The sequence below is a fragment of the Pongo pygmaeus genome, chromosome 1 (assembly GCF_028885625.2).
Source record: "Pongo pygmaeus isolate AG05252 chromosome 1, NHGRI_mPonPyg2-v2.0_pri, whole genome shotgun sequence".
NCBI lineage: Eukaryota > Metazoa > Chordata > Mammalia > Primates > Hominidae > Pongo > Pongo pygmaeus.
The window spans coordinates 154,873,223-154,893,599 of record NC_072373.2 but is presented as its reverse complement, the minus strand read 5'-3'; the positions used below and the strand labels follow the sequence as shown (position 1 = coordinate 154,893,599).

Below are 20,377 nucleotides of genomic sequence, written 5' to 3'. Positions count from 1 at the left end.
ATACCCAGTAATGGGATGGCTGGGTCAAATGGAATTTCTAGTTCTAGATCCCCGAGGAATCGCCACACTGACTTCCGCAATGGTTGAACTAGTTTACAGTCCCACCAACAGTGTAAAAGTGTTCCTATTTCTCCACATCCTCTCCAGCACCTGTTGTTTCCTGACTTTTTAATGATTGCCATTCTAACTGGTGTGAGATGGTATCTCATTGTGCTTTTGATTTGCATTTCTCTGATGGCCAGTGATGGTGAGCATTTTTTCATGTGTTTTTTGGCTGCATAAACGTCTTCTTTTGAGAAGTGTCTGTTCATGTCCTTTGCCCACTTTTTGATGGGGTTGTTTGTTTTTTTCTTGTAAATTTGTTGGAGTTCATTGTAGATTCTGGATATTAGCCCTTTGTCAGATGAGTAGGTTGCGAAAATTTTCTCCCATTTTGTAGGTTGCCTGTTCACTCTGATGGTAGTTTCTTTTGCTGTGCAGAAGCTCTTTAGTTTAATTAGATCTCATTTGTCAATTTTGGCTTTTGTTGCCATTGCTTTTGGTGTTTTAGACATGAAGTCCTTGCCCATGTCTATGTCCTGAATGGTAATGCCTAGGTTTTCTTCTAGGGTTTTTATGGCTTTAGGTCTAACGTTTAAGTCTTTCATCCACCTTGAATTGATTTTTGTATAAGGTGTAAGGAAGGGATCCAGTTTCAGCTTTCTACATATGGCTAGCCAGTTTTCCCAGCACCATTTATTAAATAGGGAATCCTTTCCCCATTGCTTGTTTTTGTCAGGTTTGTCAAAGATCAGATAGTTGTAGATATGCGGCGTTATTTCTGAGGGCTCTGTTCTGTTCCATTGATCTATATCTCTGTTTTGGTACCAGTACCATGCTGTTTTGGTTACTGTAGCCTTGTAGTATAGTTTGAAGTCAGGTAGTGTGATGCCTCCAGCTTTGTTCTTTTGGCTTAGGATTGACTTGGTGATGTGGGCTCTTTTTTGGTTCCATATGAACTTTAAAGTAGTTTTTTCCAATTCTGTGAAGAAAGTTATTGGTAGCTTGATGGGGATGGCATTGAATCTGTAAATTACCTTGGGCAGTATGGCCATTTTCACGATATTGATTCTTCCTACCCATGAGCATGGAATGTTTTCCATTTGTTTGTATCCTCTTTTATTTCGTTGAGCAGTGGTTTGTAGTTCTCCTTGAAGAGGTCCTTCACATCCCTTGTAAGTTGGATTCCTAGGTATGTTATTCTCTTTGAAGCAATTGTGAATGGGAGTTCACTCAGGATTTGGCTCTGTTTGTCTGTTATTGGTGTATAAGAATGCTTGTGATTTTTGTACATTGATTTTGTATCCTGAGACTTTGCTGAAGTTGCTTATCAGCTTAAGGAGATTTTGGGCTGAGACAATGGGGTTTTCTAGATATACAATCATGTCGTCTGCAAACAGGGACAATTTGACTTCCTCTTTTCCTAATTGAATACCCATTATTTCCTTCTCCTGCCTAATTGCCCTGGCCAGAACTTCCAACACTATGTTGAATAGGAGTGGTGAGAGAGGGCATCCCTGTCTTGTGCCGGTTTTCAAAGGGAATGCTTGCAGTTTTTGCCCATTCAGTATGATATTGGCTGTGGGTTTGTCATAGATAGCTCTTATTATTTTGAGATACGTCCCATCAATACCTAATTTATTGAGAGTTTTTAGCATGAAGGGTTGTTGAATTTTGTCAAAGGCCTTTTCTGCATCTATTGAGATAATCATGTGGTTTTTGTCTTTGGTTCTGTTTATATGCTGGATTACATTTATTGATTTGCGAATATTGAACCAGCCTTGCATCCCAGGGATGAAGCCCACTTGATCATGGTGGAGAAGCTTTTTGATGTGCTGCTGGATTCTGTTTGCCAGTATTTTATTGAGGATTTTTGCATCAATGTTCATCAAGGATATTGGTCTAAAATTCTCTTTTTTGGTTGTGTCTCTGCCAGGCTTTGGTATCAGGATGATGCTGGCCTCATAAAATGAGTTAGGGAGGATTCCCTCTTTTTCTATTGATTGGAATAGTTTCAGAAGGAATTGTACTAGTTCCTTCTTGTACCTCTGTTAGAATTCGGCTGTGAATCCACCTGGTCCTGGACTTTTTTTCATTGGTAAGCTATTGATTATTGCCACAATTTCAGCTCCTGTTATTGGTCTATTCAGAGATTCAACTTCTTCCTGGTTTAGTCTTGGGAGGGTGTATGTGTTGAGGAAATTATCCATTTCTTCTAGATTTTCTAGTTTATTTGCATAGAGGTGTTTGTAGTATTCTCTGATGATAGTTTGTATTTCTGTGGGATCGGTGGTGATATCCCCTTTATCATTTTTTATTGTATCTATTTGATTCTTCTCTCTTTTTTTCTTTATTAATCTTGCTAGCGGTCTATCAATTTTGTTGATCCTTTCAAAAAACCAGCTCCTGGATTCATTAATTTTTTGAAGGGTTTTTTGTGTCTCTATTTCCTTCAGTTCTGCTCTGATTTTAGTTATTTCTTGCCTTCTGCTAGCTTTTGAATGTGTTTGCTCTTGCTTTTCTAGTTCTTTTAATTGTGATGTTAGGGTGTCAATTTTGGATCTTTCCTGCTTTCTGTTGTGGGCATTTAGTGCTATAAATTTCCCTCTACACACTGCTTTGAATGCGTCCCAGAGATTCTGGTATGTTGTGTCTTCGTTCTCGTTGGTTTCAAAGAACATCTTTATTTCTGCCTTCATTTCTTTATGTACCCAGTAGTCATTCAGGAGCAGGTTGTTCACTTTCCATGTAGTTGAGCGGTTTTGAGTGAGATTCTTAATCCTGAGTTCTAGCTTGTTTGCACTGTGATCTGAGAGATAGTTTGTTATAATTTCTGTTCTTTTACATTTACTGAGGAGAGCTTTACTTCCAAGTATGTGGTGAATTTTGGAATAGGTGTGGTGTGGTGCTGAAAAAATGTATATTCTGTTGATTTGGGGTGGAGAGTTCTGTAGATGTCTATTAGGTCCGCTTGGTGCAGAGCTGAGTTCAATTCCTGGGTTTCCTTGTTGACTTTCTGTCTCGTTCATCTGTCTAATGTTGACAGTGGGGTGTTAAAGTCTCCCATTATTATTGTGTGGGAGTCTAAGTCTCTTTGTAGGTCACTCAGGACTTGCTTTATGAATCTGGTTGCTCCTGTATTGGGTGCATATATATTTAGGATAGTTAGCTCTTCTTGTTGAATTGATCCCTTTACCATCATGTAATGGCCTTCTTTGTCTCTTTTGATCTTTTGATCTTTAAAGTCCGTTTTATCAGAGACTAAGATTGCAACCCCTGCCTTTTTTTGTTTTCCATTTGCTTGGTAGATCTTCCTCCATCCTTTTATTTTGAGCCTATGTGTGTCTCTGCATGTAAGATGGGTTTCCTGAATACAGCACACTGATGGGTCTTGAGTCTTTATCCAATTTGCCAGTCTGTGTCTTTTAATTGGAGCACTTAGTCCATTTACATTTAAAGTTAATATTGTTATGTGTGAATTTGATCCTGTCATGATGATGTTAGCTGGTTATTTTGCTCGTTAGTTGATGCAGTCTCTGCCTAGTCTCGATGGTCTTTACATTTTGGCATGATTTTGCGGCGGCTGGTACCGGTTGGGCCTTTCCATGTTTAGCGCTTCCTTCAGGAGCTCTTTTAGGGCAGTCCTGGTGGTGACAAAATCTCTCAGCATTTGCTTGTCTGTAAAGTATTTTATTTCTCCTTCACTTATGAAGCTTAGTTTGGCTGGATATGCAATTCTGGGTTGAAAATTTTTTTCTTTAAGAATGTTGAATATTGGCCCCCACTCTCTTCTGGCTTGTAGGGTTTCTGCCGAGAGATCCACTGTTAGTCTGATGGGCTTCCCTTTGTGGGTAACCCGACCTTTCTCTCTGGCTGCCCTTAACATTTTTTCCTTCATTTCAACTTTGGTGAATCTGACAATTATGTGTCTTGGAGTTGCTCTTCTTGAGGAGTATCTTTGTGGCGTTCTCCGTATTTCCTGAATCTGAATGTTGGCCTGCCTTGCTAGATTGGGGAAGTTCTCCTGGATAATATCCTGCAGAGTGTTTTCCAACTTAGTTCCATTCTCCCCATCACTTTCAGGTACCCCAGACGTAGATTTGGTCTTTTCACATAGTCCCACATTTCTTGGAGGCTTTGCTCATTTCTTTTTATTCTTTTTTCTCTAAACTTCCCTTCTCACTTCATTTCATTCATTTCATCTTCCATTGCTGATACCATTTCTTCCATTTGATCGCATCGGCTCCTGAGGCTTCTGCATTCTTCACATAGTTCTCGAGCCTTGGTTTTCAGCTCCATCAGCTGTTTTAAGCACTTCTCTGTATTGGTTATTCTAGTTATACATTCTTCTAAATTTTTTTCAAAGTGTTCAACTTCTTTGCCTTTGGTTTGAATATCCTCCCGTAGCTCGGAGTAATTTGATCATCTGAAGCCTTCTTCTCTCAGCTCGTCAAATTCATTCTCCATCCAGCTTTGTTCCGTTGCTGGTGAGGAACCGCATTCCTTTGGAGGAGGAGAGGCACTCTGCTTTTTAGAGTTTCCAGTTTTTCTGCTCTGTTTTTTCCCCATCTTTATGGTTTTATCTACTTTTGGTCTTTGATGATGGTGATGTACAGATGGGTTTTTGGTGTGGATGTCCTTTCTGTTTGTTAGTTTTCCTTCTAACAGACAGGACCCTCAGCTGCAGGTCTGTTGGAGTACCCGGCCGGCCGTGTGAGGTGTCAGTCTGCCCCTGCTGGGGGGTGCCTCCCAGTTAGGCTGCTCGGGGGTCAGGGGTCAGGGACCCACTTGAGGAGGCAGTCTGCCCTTTCACAGATCTCCAGCTGCGTGCTGGGAGAACCACTGCTCTCCTCAAAGCTGTCAGACAGGGACATTTAAGTCTGCAGAGGTTACTGCTGTCTTTTGGTTTGTCTGTGCCCTGCCCCCAGAGGTGGAGCCTACAGAGGCAGGCAGGCCTCCTTGAGCTGTGGTGGGCTCCACCCAGTTGGAGCTTCCTGGCTGCCTTGTTTACCTAAGGGAGCCTGGGCAATGGTGGGCGCCCCTCCCCCAGCCTCGATGCCACCTTGCAGTTTGGTCTCAGACTGCTGTGCTAGCAATCAGCAAGACTCCGTGGGCATAGGACCCTCTGAGCCTGGTGCAGGCTATAATCTCCTGGTGCACCATTTCCTAAGCCCATCCGAAAAGCACAGTATTCGGGTAGGAGCGGCCCGATTTTCCAAGTGCCATCTGTCACCCCTGGAAAGGGAACTCCCTGACCCCTTGCACTTCCCGAGTGAGGCAATTCCTCGCCCCTGCTTCGGCTGGGGCATGGTGCGCTCACCCACTGACCTGCGCCCACTGTCTGGCACTCCCTAGTGAGATGAACATGGTACCTCAGATGGAAATGCAGAAATCACCCGTCTTCTGCGTCGCTCACGCTGGGAGCTGTAGACCTGAGCTGTTCCTATTCGGCCATCTTGGCTCCTACCCCCAATGCTTTCTTTTTAAAATGAAGACTTCCAAAATAAAAGGAAGTATAGGTTTGTAATTTAATTTGCAAATATGTATATATTTGTAAAGAATGCAAAAGGACATTTAATACTGATTCTGGTTATAAATACAATGATAACATTTTTCATTAAGAAAAGGTTCCTGGAACAATTTAAAAAACAATAGAACTGGAATTTCTAAAAATTCTTACTTTTTAATTGGGAGATACGATTTTACTTGGCTAAAACAATGTTTCCAAGCTGTGATCTGATAGGTTCACTTATTTCCAAAAGTAGATTAACAGCACAATGTAATTTCCAGTTATACTCATTGCCAATTGCCAGTTTCCTCTTGCAATGAATATTGTGGTCACACCACCAAGCTCCCAAATTAGAACAACAGGATGCCTAGTGAGGTACAGATGGTTATTATAAAAAAGACGAGATAAGTGTTGAGGAGGTGTGGAGAAAAAAGGAATTCTTGTACACTGTTAGTAGGAATGTAAATTAGTATAGCCATTATGAATGATAGCATGGAGGTCACTCAAAAAATTAAAAATAGAATTATCATATGATCCAGCAATCCCACATCTGGGTATTTACCCAAAAGATTTGAACTCAGTATGTTGAAGAGATATCTGTGCTCCCATGTTCATTGCAGCATTATTCACAATAGCCAAGATTTGGAATCAATTTAAGTATCGATCAATAGTTGAATGGATTAAGAAATTATAGTGTATGTGTGCTTGTGTGTGTGTGTGTGTGTATGTATACATACATACACATATACACACAAAATGGAATATTTTCAAGCCTTAAAAAAGAAGAAAATCCTGCCAAGTTGTGAGAGCATGAAAGAACCTAGAGGACATTATGCTAAGTGAAATAAACAAGACATAGAAGAAAAGTATTGCATGATCTCCTTTATATGTGAAATCTAAAATACTCCAACTCATAGAAGCAGAGAGCAGAATGGTAGGTGCCAGGATCTGGGGGTGTGGGAGAAATTAGGAGATAATGGATAAAGAGTAAGAACTTTCAGTTATAAGATGAATAATTTCTAGAGATCTGATTTACAGCATTAACTATAGTTAATAATGTATTTTATTCTTGAAATTTGCTAAGAGAATATATCTTAACTGTTCTTTCCAAACTAACACTCACTTACAAACAAAAGTAACTATGTCAGGTGATATATATGTTAGCCTGACTGTGGAGATCATTACACAAGATATACATATACTAAAATACCAGGTTGTACACCTTAAATATATACTTTTTAAAATGTGTCAATCATAGCTCACAATGCTAAAAAATTAAATTAAAAACGTATATTTATGTGTTTATTTATTAGTAAGAGAAACTGTTCACTGCTTCTTTGCATGGACAGAATGAAAAAGTCATCTTGGAATTATCTTTGTTCTTCAAAAGGTCACTCGAGTGACTTCTCTTAGTTATGAAAATATGCTTTCTTCCTTCCTCATGTTTATTAGGATAAAGGAAGACTAATTTGCTTTAAGTGAAGGAAGAGATAAGACCTCAAACTTTTCTCCCTGAGATTTTAATTTAGGATAGATCAGATTGACTCTGAACTAGGTTTGCTGGACAAAAAGGATAAAAATACCCTCAAAGGGAACTTACTATGGAGGAAGAGACTGGGCTGGGGTCCTAGGCTTAAAAGCAGGGCCTAAGAGTAAGGGCTGGTTCTGATCAAGCAAGAAGCTTGATCTTGAACTTTCACCCTAGTAATAACATATTAAAGTTTCCTAAGTCAGAATTTAAGAGACAGACCCTATGTCTCTGGGGAAAAAGAAGTTTGATCCATTCATATACAATTATGAAACCTTCTTACAGAAAATGTTCACACTAGTTCCTTTGGTAGTTGTTTAAAAAAAAATCCAAATAGGCCAGGCACAGTAGCTCATGCCTCTAATCCCAGCACTTTGGGAGGCCGAGGCGGGCAGATCATGAGGTCAGGAGATCAAGACCATCCTGGCCAACATGGTGAAACCCTGTCTCTACTAAAAAAAAAAAAATACAAAAATTAGCTGGGCATGGTAGTGCATGCCTGTAATCCCAGCTACTCAGGAGGCTGAGACAGGAGAATCACTTGAACCAGGGAGTTGGAGGTTGCAGTGAGCCGAGATCACGCCGCTGCACTCCAGCCTGGGAACACAGCGAGACTCTGTCTCAAAAAAAAAAAAAAAAAATTTCAAATAAAGAGTCTCCATACTTCTCTTATTTTCACTTTCATAGAAAAATCTTTAACCTAACAATAAATAACATAGTATCTCTTTGCTAGCTATCACTTGGACAAAGAGACTAGAACTTTTTGTATGTCAATGAATTATCTGGTGAAATTCTTAATAATTGTTCATTCTTTTTAATTTGCTTATAAAAAGAAAAGTTTATATATTTAGTATTACCTAAAATGATCTAGGCCCTAGTTCTTATTAGCAAACAGCAACATGAACAATTGTATTTACTTAAGTAATTTGGGCTTGCCTTTGACTAAACTGTTTTAGGTTCATTTTTTATTGTCTGCTACCCGATAAATCCTGGTGAGGCACATTTCCTCCAGGAAAGACAACAATCAATAATAGGAAGGCTTTTGGAAGACAATAATTAATTTTTTATATGTGACACTGACTTAGTTATTCCATTAGCAAGTGTTAAATATTTTCTATACCTGTATTTACTCACCCACAAGTCCTAAAACAATGTAGCCAATAATGCACAGTAGGAAGATCATACAGCACAGAACATCTGTACAACTCCTAAAGACAAAAAAAGAAATAAATAATTAAAAGAGGTCCCAAATGAGTTCCTGTTTACTCCACAAAATGAAAGAAGAGAGCAAAAGATAGTAATAGTGATATGCTATTTCATAATTGCATATTTTATTCAATAATTTTGAAAGGTAGATCAGATGTATTTCTGCAGACATTAGCAGCCATGGAGGGGTCATAGTTCCATGATTAATGAATATCCCTCAGAACTCTTAGTATTTGTTCTCTCTTATTTATCTGTAAAATATTTTTAAAGATTAGAGTATGCCAACATCAGATAGCCATTTTTTATTTGAAATTGTAATATAAGCAATTTGATTTTATGATTTTCTTCTTCATGCCTCCTTCACACATGGTATAAAATAGCCATTTCCCACCCTCCTCTTCTTCATTTTCTTCCTACATACACATTATAGGGGTACTATTATTAGATAATACATTAACTTTCTATGGGGAATTGAGTTATAACTATTCCAGTAACAAGGTATATAAAGCATTAGAAATAAAATGCCTCAAAAGTATAAGTTTTCTAGCTATTTCTGTAAGCTACACATTGTAAATGTAGGTTTAGAGGAAATCTGACTCACAGAGAGTCAGTGATTTGCTAAAGGTCAGAAGCCCAGCCAGGATCCAGCAGGGATACTCAAGGTTTTCAACTAAAGTGTTTTCTATTCCCAATATTACATCTTGTTCAGCTTATACATAGTTTGGAAGGTCAAAGGTATGGCTTGAAAGTGAGCAGCAATACTGTCATTCTTTATTTGAAACTTAATGAGGACTCCGTTAGTAAAGAAAAAGATCAGCTCATTTGACAGAATTAAAAGTTGCACATGAGAATTTTCATAGTAAAAGTTCTTGATCTTGAGGGCATACAGATATGCCCTAATCTTTTAGCACAGGCAGGTTGAAATTACGCACTTATTTTTTGAAGTAGTTAGTAATGAATAATAATTGCACAGTAACAAACACACATTGATAAAGCCTGTTATACTTGTATTACTTTCAGAAACATAACCTTGAGAGATTCCTAAGAATATCTTTAGGCTATTATGGGTAGTAAAGTGAGTTTGCTTACTTAAGGTACGTGAAAGAGGTTGTTAAAGAAGGGGGCAAATATCTAGATCTCCAACGCCAAACCTTTTTCACTTATGAGTTACGTTAATATGATTGTAATTTTCTGCAAGGTTTTAAAACAGCTACATCTAAAATCAATTACACACATTCCTATAATTCTTTACCTTGGAATAGGAAATGGATCTGTCATAGAGAAAGCTAATTGTGGGCAAACCAGAAACAAACTGTCATTTGTTTAAATCCAGTTTCAACCCAGGAATTTTTTATTTCATTTGAATTTAAGAATTATGAGAATAATAATAAGAGAAGAAAGCAGGTGCTCTAGTTTTTTTTTTTTTTTTTTTTTTGGTTAACAACCATTGTAAGCGAAAACACGCTTGGGTGTGAGCAGGGTACCTGTTTCACCTGCATTCTTACATATCCTACTTAATATTAGATTGTCAATCTGTCAGAGCAGTTGTTACATGCCTCAACACCGAATAGAAAATGCATGCAGGTAAGAAACTCAAAGAGAAAAAACTAGAACATAGATGTGTTTTAATTAGAAATCTTGCATTTGTCAAAGCCCTGGTGTGTAATCATAACTACCAGGAAGCTGGAGAGAGGGATATAATCAGAAGCACCAGCCAGGGTGGCCTGCCATCCCGTCCCTATATATCTATAATGTTATATGTTTGTATCATTTCTAATAATACGTACTATAACACACACAGTAGTCTCCCCTTATTCGCAAAGGAGACATTCTAAGACCCCTAGTGAATGCCTTAACTGCGGATGGCCCCAAACCCTATATTTTGTTTTTTCCTATACATACAGACCTATGATAAAGTTTACTTTATAAATTAAGCACAATGAAGAAATTAACAATAACTAATAATAAAATAGAATAATTATAACAATATGCTGCATCACTACTCCTGTGCTTTGGAGCCATTATAAAGTAAAATCAGGGTTACTTGAACACAAGCACTGCGATACTGGGACAGTTGATCTGACAAGCAAGATGGCTAGCAAGTGGCAAAAGGGCAGGCAGGGTAGGTGGCCTGGATAGCGTGGATACACTGGACAAAGAGATGATTCACATGCTGGGCTGGACAGAGTTTGATGGCATGAGATTTTATCCTGCTATTCAGAACAGTGGGCAATTTAAGACATAAATTATTTATTTCTATAATTTTCTATTTCATATTTTCTGTGCATCATGGATGGCCACAGATGACCTCGGATAACTGAAACCTCAGAAAGCAAAACTTCAAATAAGGGAGAACAATTGTATTCATAATGACTTTATGTTACATACTATTATAAGGTTATGTATTTATAATGCTACATAGTCAATACAAGTAGAGGTAAACATCTAGAAAGATCAATGAAAGAAACTTAACAGTTTCAAAGAACAGAGCACAAGGACAGAAGCAGAAGCAGATCCCAAATGGAAGGTTTTCGTTTGTTTGTTTTTTGAGCCAGAGTCTTGCTCTGCCACCCAGGCTGGAGTGCAGTGGTGCAATCTCAGCTCACTACAACCTCCGACTCCCTGGTTCAAGCAATGCTCCTGCCTCAGCCTCCCAAGCAACTGGAACTACAGGCATATGCCACCATGCCCGGCTAATTTTTGTATTTTTAGTAGAGACAGGGTTTCACCATATTGGCCAGGCTGGTTTCGAACTCCTGACCTCGCAATCCACCCACCTTGGCCTCCCAAACTGCTGGGATTACGGGCGTGAGCCACCGCACCCGGCGGAAGTTTTTTAAAAAGTAAAACCCACACTCTTTCACTACTTGCACTAATGAATGAGCATCAGTTGGTGTTTTGGTTATATATAGGGTTTTACACTATAATTTATTTTTTATTCTTTGGTGCCAAGGAAACACTAAAGCATCAGGAACTACCCTGTCCCCACCCAACTATTTCCCCAGCAGTCTCTCACCACAATGGGACAGCATTTCTCAATAATTCACACCTTAAGGTGTTTGGAGATTCTATTCTGGGGCCAGGGAAAATAATATATTAAAGTCTGCTGGGAGGGGGGAGGGATAGCATTAGGAGATATACCTAATGTAAATGACGAGTTAATGGGTGCAGCACACCAACGTGGCGCATGTATACATATGTAACAAACCTGCAGGTTGTGCACATGTACCCTAGAACTTAAAGTTTAATAATTAAAAAAATATATTCCAGTAGAAGATCTAATTACATAGTAATTGCTTTATTCCTTAAACAAAACAAATTTGTATGGAATGCTTACTATATGCATATAAATAAAGGATATAAATATCCAAAAAAAAAGTCTGCTTTGTTTTTGTGGTACACTGCTTTAGAGAAATGGCAGACCATATCCTATGGCCAGACTGGTTAATTTTGTCTTACTTAACCACAGAAGGTTGTTGAACAAAAACCAAGAATTCAAATCTCCCCAGTAGTAGACATTAGTATTTCTAAATTTGTTTCTGTAGCAACTTGATTCACTTTATTGTTTTAGAAAAATTTTTAAATAGGTGTGTGTGTGTGTGTGTGTGTGTGTGTGTACTTTCAGGTAATTATAATTACCTGCTATTTTTTCCATTAATTTATCTGCTTCTCTCCCTTTCCTCAGATATATTCTCTCTAAAAAAATAATTAGTGCTTAGAAAGTTATTGGAAAATTGAATGTGAACAAATCAAAATATAGCTTGGGCACCATTTTGTGAGTCAAGGAAAGTAGCAGAAACTCAATTCAAATGTTTAGAAGTTGTAGTGCCTTATCATTGTTTCTTTCTTTTGATTTCAGAGCATCTGTCACAATCCTAAATGTTCTGTAGGAAATGAGTTCTTTTTTTAAGAAAAAATAAGATTTTAATTGGGATAGTTCTCAAAATTCTTTAGACAGCTATTGAGATAACTGGGTGATCTAAGTTCATGGTTGAAAATTATTCTGAATCATATTCTAGCTAGAGGCTTGTCATAACTGGACCTTTTCCTTACGTGGATTCATTTTTACTTTCACAGCAAGCACTATGAACCATTGTACTAAGCTAAAAATGGGTTGCATCCCACTGGGTCCCAGAAAGAAGACAGAAAGAATAGTTATAGAGAAAGTTGCCCAACTCTGTCCCTCACCCTCCCTCCAAATCAAAGTCCCACTTTTTCAAAACAAGCTGCTCACACCCCCATTTATCAGAGAGCCACTCAAAACTTTACTCAGATTGTGTTTCTCTGGCATAAAAGTGTTTTCAAAAGTTAAACTACAGAACTACTATTGCTACCTTATATCTATTTTCCAAATTAAAAGAATAAGAATAGGATTCCAATTACATGTGCATGTGCAGACTTCCCTTTCCTCCTACCTCTAATCCACAAATATTGTATGCCTATAGTCACCCAGACTTAAAGTGTTGGGAGTTGCCTTTAACTTTTCCTTTTTGTTAGCTTATCTTTTATATTCAATTGACAAGTTCTCTTGACTCCTTTTCTCTGATGTGTCTTTCATCCACCTCTTTCTTTCTATTCATGTTGCCTGGACTCAGTCCAGGGTTTTTAATCCTCTCTTCAGACTATTGCTGTGATCTCTTAATTGGGATTTTGCAAGTAGTTTCTGCCTGATCCAATTCGGTCTGCACATCACTGATATTACTGATATGTGATGAGTCAGTTTACTGTTTAAAAAATTGCAGGACCTCTCCATTACCTATTTCATAATTTCCAAATATCTTCACTTCATGTTTAAGAACCTACAAGCTCAATCCTAATTCAAGCCCCAGGCTACCTTTCTAGCTGTATCTCCCATTATTCCTTCTTAATGTGTTTTAACCAATTTGGACTTTTTCACACAATGATACACAGCTCTTGGGCACACTCAGAGCTCTCTGCTCATAGCACCTCTAGACTCCCCCTCCTGGGACAACAATATGTCCCAATTTGCATGGGATGGCCAGAGTTTACACCTCTTTCCCTAGAATAACCGTTAACAATGTTTCCATTTACTCTCAAAAAAGCTCCAGTGTGGATCGCCACATTCTATACTAAAATCCTATCCCTCAAGTCAGCTGAAATGTCACCTCCTTCTTGAAGTTTTAAACTAGAAGAGCTCTCTCGAATCCCCGTAGACCTAGGGAACTTTTGTTTGTATCTTTAAGGCAACTATATTTCGTCTATTATAGCCTAGACCAAGGGCAGCAAACTACAGTGTATGGGCCAAATCTGGTTTGCTGTCTGTTTTTGTACAGCCTGCGAGCTAAGAATAGTTTTTACATTTCTAAACAATTTTTTAAAAATCAAAGGAATAATATTTTGTAACCTAGAAAAGTTATGTAAAATTCAAACTTGCATTCATAAGTAAAGATTTTTGGAAAACAGCAATACTAATATATGTATGTTGTCTAAGGCTACTTTCTTTTGCTACAATGGCTTAGTAGTTGCATTAGATACCAGCTGGCCTGCAAAACCTAAAATATTTACCACCTGGACATTTAGAGAAAAAGTTTACTGACCTCTGACCTAGACCATAAAGTCCTCTATTGCAGCATTTAGCAGAGTCTTGCATGCTACCACATCTATGTCCCGTGAATTATTAGTGAGATGCACCCTTCACTGACAGTCTAATGTATCATAAACAGGGCCTGGTAAAAATCAAAGGGCTGTGTTTCAAATTTCAGATCTTTTTTATTTTTTGTAGCGAATATGTTGCTTAGATATTCAAATTTTTGGTCAAGCTTAAACATGCCATCTGGACATTGCTGTCTCCAGTAAAATAAATCACTAAAAAACAAATGCAAAAAAAAAAAAAACCCAATTAGATTTAATTCAGAGGTAATGAGAGAGTTTTGTTTGATAAGTGCATATTTTGGTTCCACACTAGTTCTTATTCTCCAACAACTGTCATTTTGCTTCCTTTTCAGGGACAGCTTTCTACTCTCATCCAGAAACTGATTCATTTACTGGTTTCCTTTCTTTGTGGCAGATGAAATTCCAATGATATCAACCATCCTGAAAGGTCATTAATATCAAGCATTAGAGCAAGAACAGAAGTCCTAAAAGTCATTATTCTCTGACAGATCATCCATTTGTGCCTAATGAATCAGTTTAGGGACTGTCCACTGCCTGTGATTCCAGTCGGATGCTCACCTCTCATTTGAAAGTTGTTGGTGTCACCTGGGTACATCTGTCTACAACATGGCTGCATTTATAACCCAAAGTCTAGAAGCATTGCTCCTCTGTGGTTCTGTTGGCACCTGAATGATGCCATTCAGTCATCTGTTACTGCTCTGATTCTTACCACAAAAGTCTGTCCCAGGAAGCAGAATGAATGCTTCACTTCCCACAGGCTTTATTAGAGGATAATGCACTTTGGGGCCATCTTTCAAGCTTCACTGAGATACATTTGGCAAACTACAGACCGTGCTGTGAATTAGATCATCTGAGTTGCTACTAGTTAGTCAGTGTCAGCTGGACTCTATTTTGAACTATTTAGGAGTAGAGATCTATGTAAGTTAAAAATATTTTCCCTTTTTTCCCCTACTTCTCACGAATAATAGAGAATCTGGTGATTTTTGAGAGGGACATCCTCTAAGAGCTTGTGTTTGAAGGCATTAAGTGTATCCACCCCCTTGGTTCCAGTTTCTCTTCTTCCCACATACATTGTCTGACAGTTCTTTGTTGTTCTGTTCCCCAATCCACAGCTTTAGGTTATGCTGCACACCATTCTTTGTGTATGTGAGAGCTGAGGTTTTATTAGAAGGCAAGATACACTGGCTGTTTCTATAAGAGGTTAAAGATTATCTTGAAGAATTTCGCTCTGTTACTGAAATCAGAAACCTCATAGAAAGGCACAAATGAGCTTTTAATTACATGAAACTGTATTTTCAGGTGTTTGATATTAATACAAGTCTTTTAAGCCTCCTAAAAAATTTTAAAGATGACTTTAAATTTACGTTTACCTTTGAAGATAATCCTGGCATCCAACCATTGAGAAAGAAGTGTTGGTTTTGTAGGAGTATTATTTTTAACACATTTTAAACTATTGTTTAAAAACAAAATGTACCAAATGACTCAATACCCTATGAAAAAACAGTATAATATTGATAATATCTTTCAAATGTATTAGATTATATAAGATAACATTTAAGTATTGTAGCTGCTTTAGTTAGTTCTTCTGAGTAATTAGATCTTAAAAGCTTCTCTATCTTCTGATTAGTCTTCTAAACTGCTTGCATTTGGGTTTCCATTGCCTTGAGAGAATAGCTTTAACTGGTTGTGATTTATATTTTCATTTGTAAAGAGAAATGAAACCTGATATTTTTTTTTTTTTACAAAGAGGAGTTTAAGTGATGCCTGTATCAAAGTGTCTTTTGTTTGAAAGGAGACAAGATAAGACAAAGTTGGTTTTACGATGGTATTCATGTGTGTAAAACTTGTATCATATTCAGTAATCTGTCAGTAGGTGGAAATCACTCTGCAAATGCTAATAAAGTGAAAGCGAGATCATAGTTACTGCTTATATTACAGCTGGGGCATTGTAGACCAAAGGCACTACATAGCAGGTTGTAAAGAGACCTAGCTCTAGATAGCTTTGGGACATTAGTCCAAAGTCATCAACAAAGGTTGAAGGGAATTCATATCTGTTCGGAACACTTTTTAATCTTTTTGGAATAAGTTAGAAGCTATGTAGACACAGAGTAGTGCCCAAAAATGTTTGTTAAAACAATGAATGAACTTCTGGAAATTCTCATTCAGCTATTAAAATACAAAAATGCATGTCTCCTAATAATCACATGATAATCTTTTTTAGTAATTAAAAGCATACACGTTAAAGTGAGGAGATTACTATTTTTCACCTCAGATTTTAATAAGTAAATAAAAAATATTGCCTGATGATGATAGGGGACTTAGAAAATTGCAAGCCCTTTGACCCAGTAATTTTCTTTTTAGTAATTTATACCATGGGCATAATTATAGATGTAGTAAAAATTTATTTATAAAGATTTAGAACACTGCGCTGTTTATAACAAAGAAAAGTTGAAAACAACTTTTAGAACAATATTTAATTATATGAAAATATGTTTTAGGCTGGCACAGAGGCTCATGCCTGTAATTCCAACATTTTGGGAAGCTAAGTGGGGAGGATTACTTAAAGCTAGGAGTTTGAAAGCAGCCTGGGCAACATAGTGAGACCTGGTCTCCACAAAACATTTTAAAAATCAGCTGGGTGTGGTGGCATGTGCCTATAGTATCAGCTTCTTGGGAACTTGAGCTCACGAGTTCACTGTTGCAGTGAGCTATGAATGTGCCACTGCGCTCCAACCTAGGAAACACAGCGAGACCCTTGCCTCTAAAAAAATTTTTTTAAATAATTTTTAAAAATAATAAAAAAGAAAGCAAGATTTCTCTATTATAAGCATATTTTACTTATTGGTTTTGGCAATTATTTCAGTTCTCAGAGAAAAACAGTAAATACAACATGCCGTATTTGACATAAATAACAGCAAACATTATACAAGTATGCTATTGGTAAACTTCAGTATGAATGGGAGGTTTGCAGAGATTTTGGAAAGAAAATTAACAAATTTGTGAAATAGTATAAGAAGGAATAGTTATTGCCCTGGGTTGTCCATAGCAAAGAAGCATACGCATTCGGTACATACCTATTGAATGGATCAGTGAAAATATTATCTGAACATTAGACAATATTTTGTAGACATTTTAAAAAACACATAAAATGCTGTATCTTTCCTGTTCTCAAAGCGTTCAGCAAAATGGGAAACTCCAACCATTGTAATGGAAATTCGAATCATTTGGTTAGAGCCCAAAGTAGTACGAAAATTCTTTTTGGTGAATATTTGCCAACCTATTTTATCTACAGGCGGGTTATACTATAACATAGCATTACTAGTAACAATAGGATCATTATTATTAGCAAAAATAAAAGACAAACTTTGTAGAGGTTTTAAGATAAAACTAAATATTCCCTAAATATTTATTGATTTGAAATTATTAAATATAATCTCCATCTAATAAAGTTTAAATTTGTACCTAGGTGATGTATCTGTTAAGAATTTGCTTGGCTGAAAATACCAGGAAACTTAAAGCCAGAAATGTGGTTTAAATTTCAAGGAATTTATTTGTTAAATACAACAGGAAGTGCTGCAGTTGGCAGTCCGGAGCTGGAGTGGTGCATCATCCAGCGATGCCATTAGGGACTCGACTCATTTCATCCTTCCACCCCTCTCATTCTTAGCTTGTAGACATTTGTCTTCATGCTTATGCCTCATGTCACAAGTTGACTGCTGCACTCAAGACACCTGAATCTCTTCAAAGAGTCTGTTTTTTTATTTAGGGAAGAAAGTCCCTCCTGTCAGTCTTTCTCTTTAGCTCATTGGCTATTCCTGTGTCTCATGACCATCCCTACCTGGAAGGTGCTTTAAAAAAAGTGTTTGGCTTTTCAGCTTCTCTACTAGAGGACACAAGAGAAAAGATGATTTGGAATGCATGTTGAGTGAGACAAATTACAGAATACATCACAGCTACTAGTGAGATTTATTTTAAACAGTTATAAAAAATAAGATTTTCCCATTCTGATAATTTCAAGTCAACCCAAATGGATTGTGCAAATAATGGGCTTTTTGCAACTATTATTAAATACTAAATAGAAATATGAAACTGAATATTGTATATTTTCACAGAATTCAAGTAAGTTAAACTGAGATTCGTTTCCCAGCAAAAGCATGTTCTAGAGCTGATATCAGTAACAGCAAAATAGCAAGTTGTTAGATTTTAACTCTGAATAATTTTATATTTTATATTCAACTGTTTATATAATTCTTGACATTCATATTCAGTGAAATGGAATTTGAAATTTAAATTTAGCCATAGTAAATATATACATTTACAGTTGTCATTACATTGAGTATGAAAATATAAATTTTTAAAGTTAATGTATATGCATATATATTTAAATCATTAGACATAAAATGTATCCCAAACTGTACTAGTCTCTTTCATTTTAACATAAGATATTCAAAATAGCATCTTTTTTTTTTTGAGATGGAGTCTCGCTCTGTCACCCAAGCTGGAGTGCAGTGGCATGATCTTGGCTCACTGCAACCTCTGCTTCCCAGGTTCAAGCGATTCTTCTGCCTCAGCCTCCCAAGTAGCTGGGATTACAGGCACCCACCACCACGCCTGCCTAATTTTTGTATTTTTAGTAGAGATGGGGTTTCACCATGTTGGCCACGCTGGTCTCGAACTCCTGACTTCAGGTGATCTGCCGGCCTTGGCCTCCCAAAGCGCTGGGATCACAGGTGTGAGCCACCACACCCAGCCCTCAAAATAGCATCTTAATGTTGGGAATGAGTCATTAGGCAATCTATACTTAATTTTGTCCAGAGTGGTCTCAGTTCTCTTACAACAAAGCACTACAATTCAACTTACATAACAGGTACCAGCTCCTACTTAATATCCTCTTTTCTGCCATTCTGAAATACGGCCTTCAAAGACTCTAATTTCATGATTAATGAGGTACCTATTTTGTGCCGGATACTGTGGCAGACGCTATGAAACGTTGGTGAACTACACAGATAAGATGATTTCTCTCACGGAGTTCCCAGTTTAGTGTGGGGAACAGATAATAAATAAGTAACGATCAATCAATAAAATGATGACAGATTGTGTAACTGCTAGGGAAAAAAAACATGATTCTATGAGGGAAAATATTAAGGATGGGCTACGTATAGAGGGTTCATAAGGAAGGGCTCTCTGAAGTGGTTGTAGGACTTGTATTTCAGGCAGAAGAAACAGCAAGTGCAAAGGCCCTGAGGGCAGGTGAGACCAGGGTATGTCCTGGGAGCTGACAGATAGCCAGTGATATGGTTTGGCTGTGTCCCCAACCCAAACCTCATCTTGAATTGTAGCTCCCACAATTCCCACATGTTGTTGAGGGGGGCTGGTGGGAGACAGTTGAATCATGGGGGCAGTTTCCCCCATACCGTTCTCATGGTAATGAATAAGTCTCATGAGATCTGATGGTTTTATAAGGGGAAACCCCTTTCACTTGGCTCTCATTCTCTTTCTTCCCTGCCACCATGTAAGATGTGACTTGCTCCTCCTTGCCTTCCACCATGATTGTGAGGCCTCCCTAGCTGTGTGGAATGGAGTCAATTAAACCTCTTTCCTTCATAATTCCCCAGTCTCGGGTATGTCTTTATTAATAGCATGAGAACAGACTAATACAGCCAGTGTGGATACAACAGGGGAGAAAGGGAGAGAGCAGCGGCTATAGTTTGAATGTGTCCCCCAAGGTTCATGTGTTGGAAACTTAATCCCCAATGCAACAATTCTGAGAGGTGAGATCTTTGAGAGGTGATTAGTTTCTGCCCTCACGAATGGAGTCTCAGGAGTGAGTTCTATATCTGGGGCGGGGATGGGGGGTGTTATAAAAGCGAGTTTGGTTCTTTCCTGTCCTTCTTCTGTGGCACATGTGATGCCTTCTGTCATGTTTTGATGTAGCCCCTAGATCTTGGACTTCCCACACTCCAGAACTATGTGCCAAACAAATTTCTATTCTATTATATATTAATATATAATAATATATATAATCTATTCATTATTATATATATAGCAGCACAAAACATGTCAGGGCAGGAGCACAACAGGTGGTTGGTACAATTAAATGACTGAATAGCCCTCAGTGTGGAGGAGCGTGGACATTTCTGTCAGGGGAGTTCACTCACAACATTTCATATGTTAAAGGACCTGACAGTTTGTGACTCACCTTGAAATATACTATCTCACTTGGATGATTACAAGTTGTAAAGTTGATATGAGAGCTGTTATTAATACATCACTTTACAAATTAAGTCACTCCTGACTACAATTTCAGTTCATTTTCTATTGGAAGTTCTTGAATAGGGGTAGTAATATAACAAAAGTTCTATTTCAGTTAGATTTATCTTGCACCAGGATGCAGAATGAATTGGGATGAAGTGTGTGGTGAATGCAGTGTGGTAGCAACACAGAAGAGAATGAAACCAGGG

At 37.8% G+C, this 20,377-nt stretch overlaps 1 protein-coding gene across 4 annotated transcripts in view; it reads right to left on the bottom strand.

Annotated features, from left to right (window-relative positions):
* The window catches only part of SLC44A5 (solute carrier family 44 member 5), a 437,474-nt gene that overhangs the window by 100,854 nt on the left and 316,243 nt on the right, over positions 1 to 20,377 (bottom strand). For all 4 annotated transcript variants that reach the window (XM_054438287.2, XM_063654073.1, XM_054438277.1 and 1 more), the window contains one exon: positions 8,211 to 8,284. In XM_054438287.2, the coding sequence (XP_054294262.1) occupies positions 8,211 to 8,284 (74 nt within the window). The remainder of the gene's footprint in view (positions 1 to 8,210; positions 8,285 to 20,377) is intronic.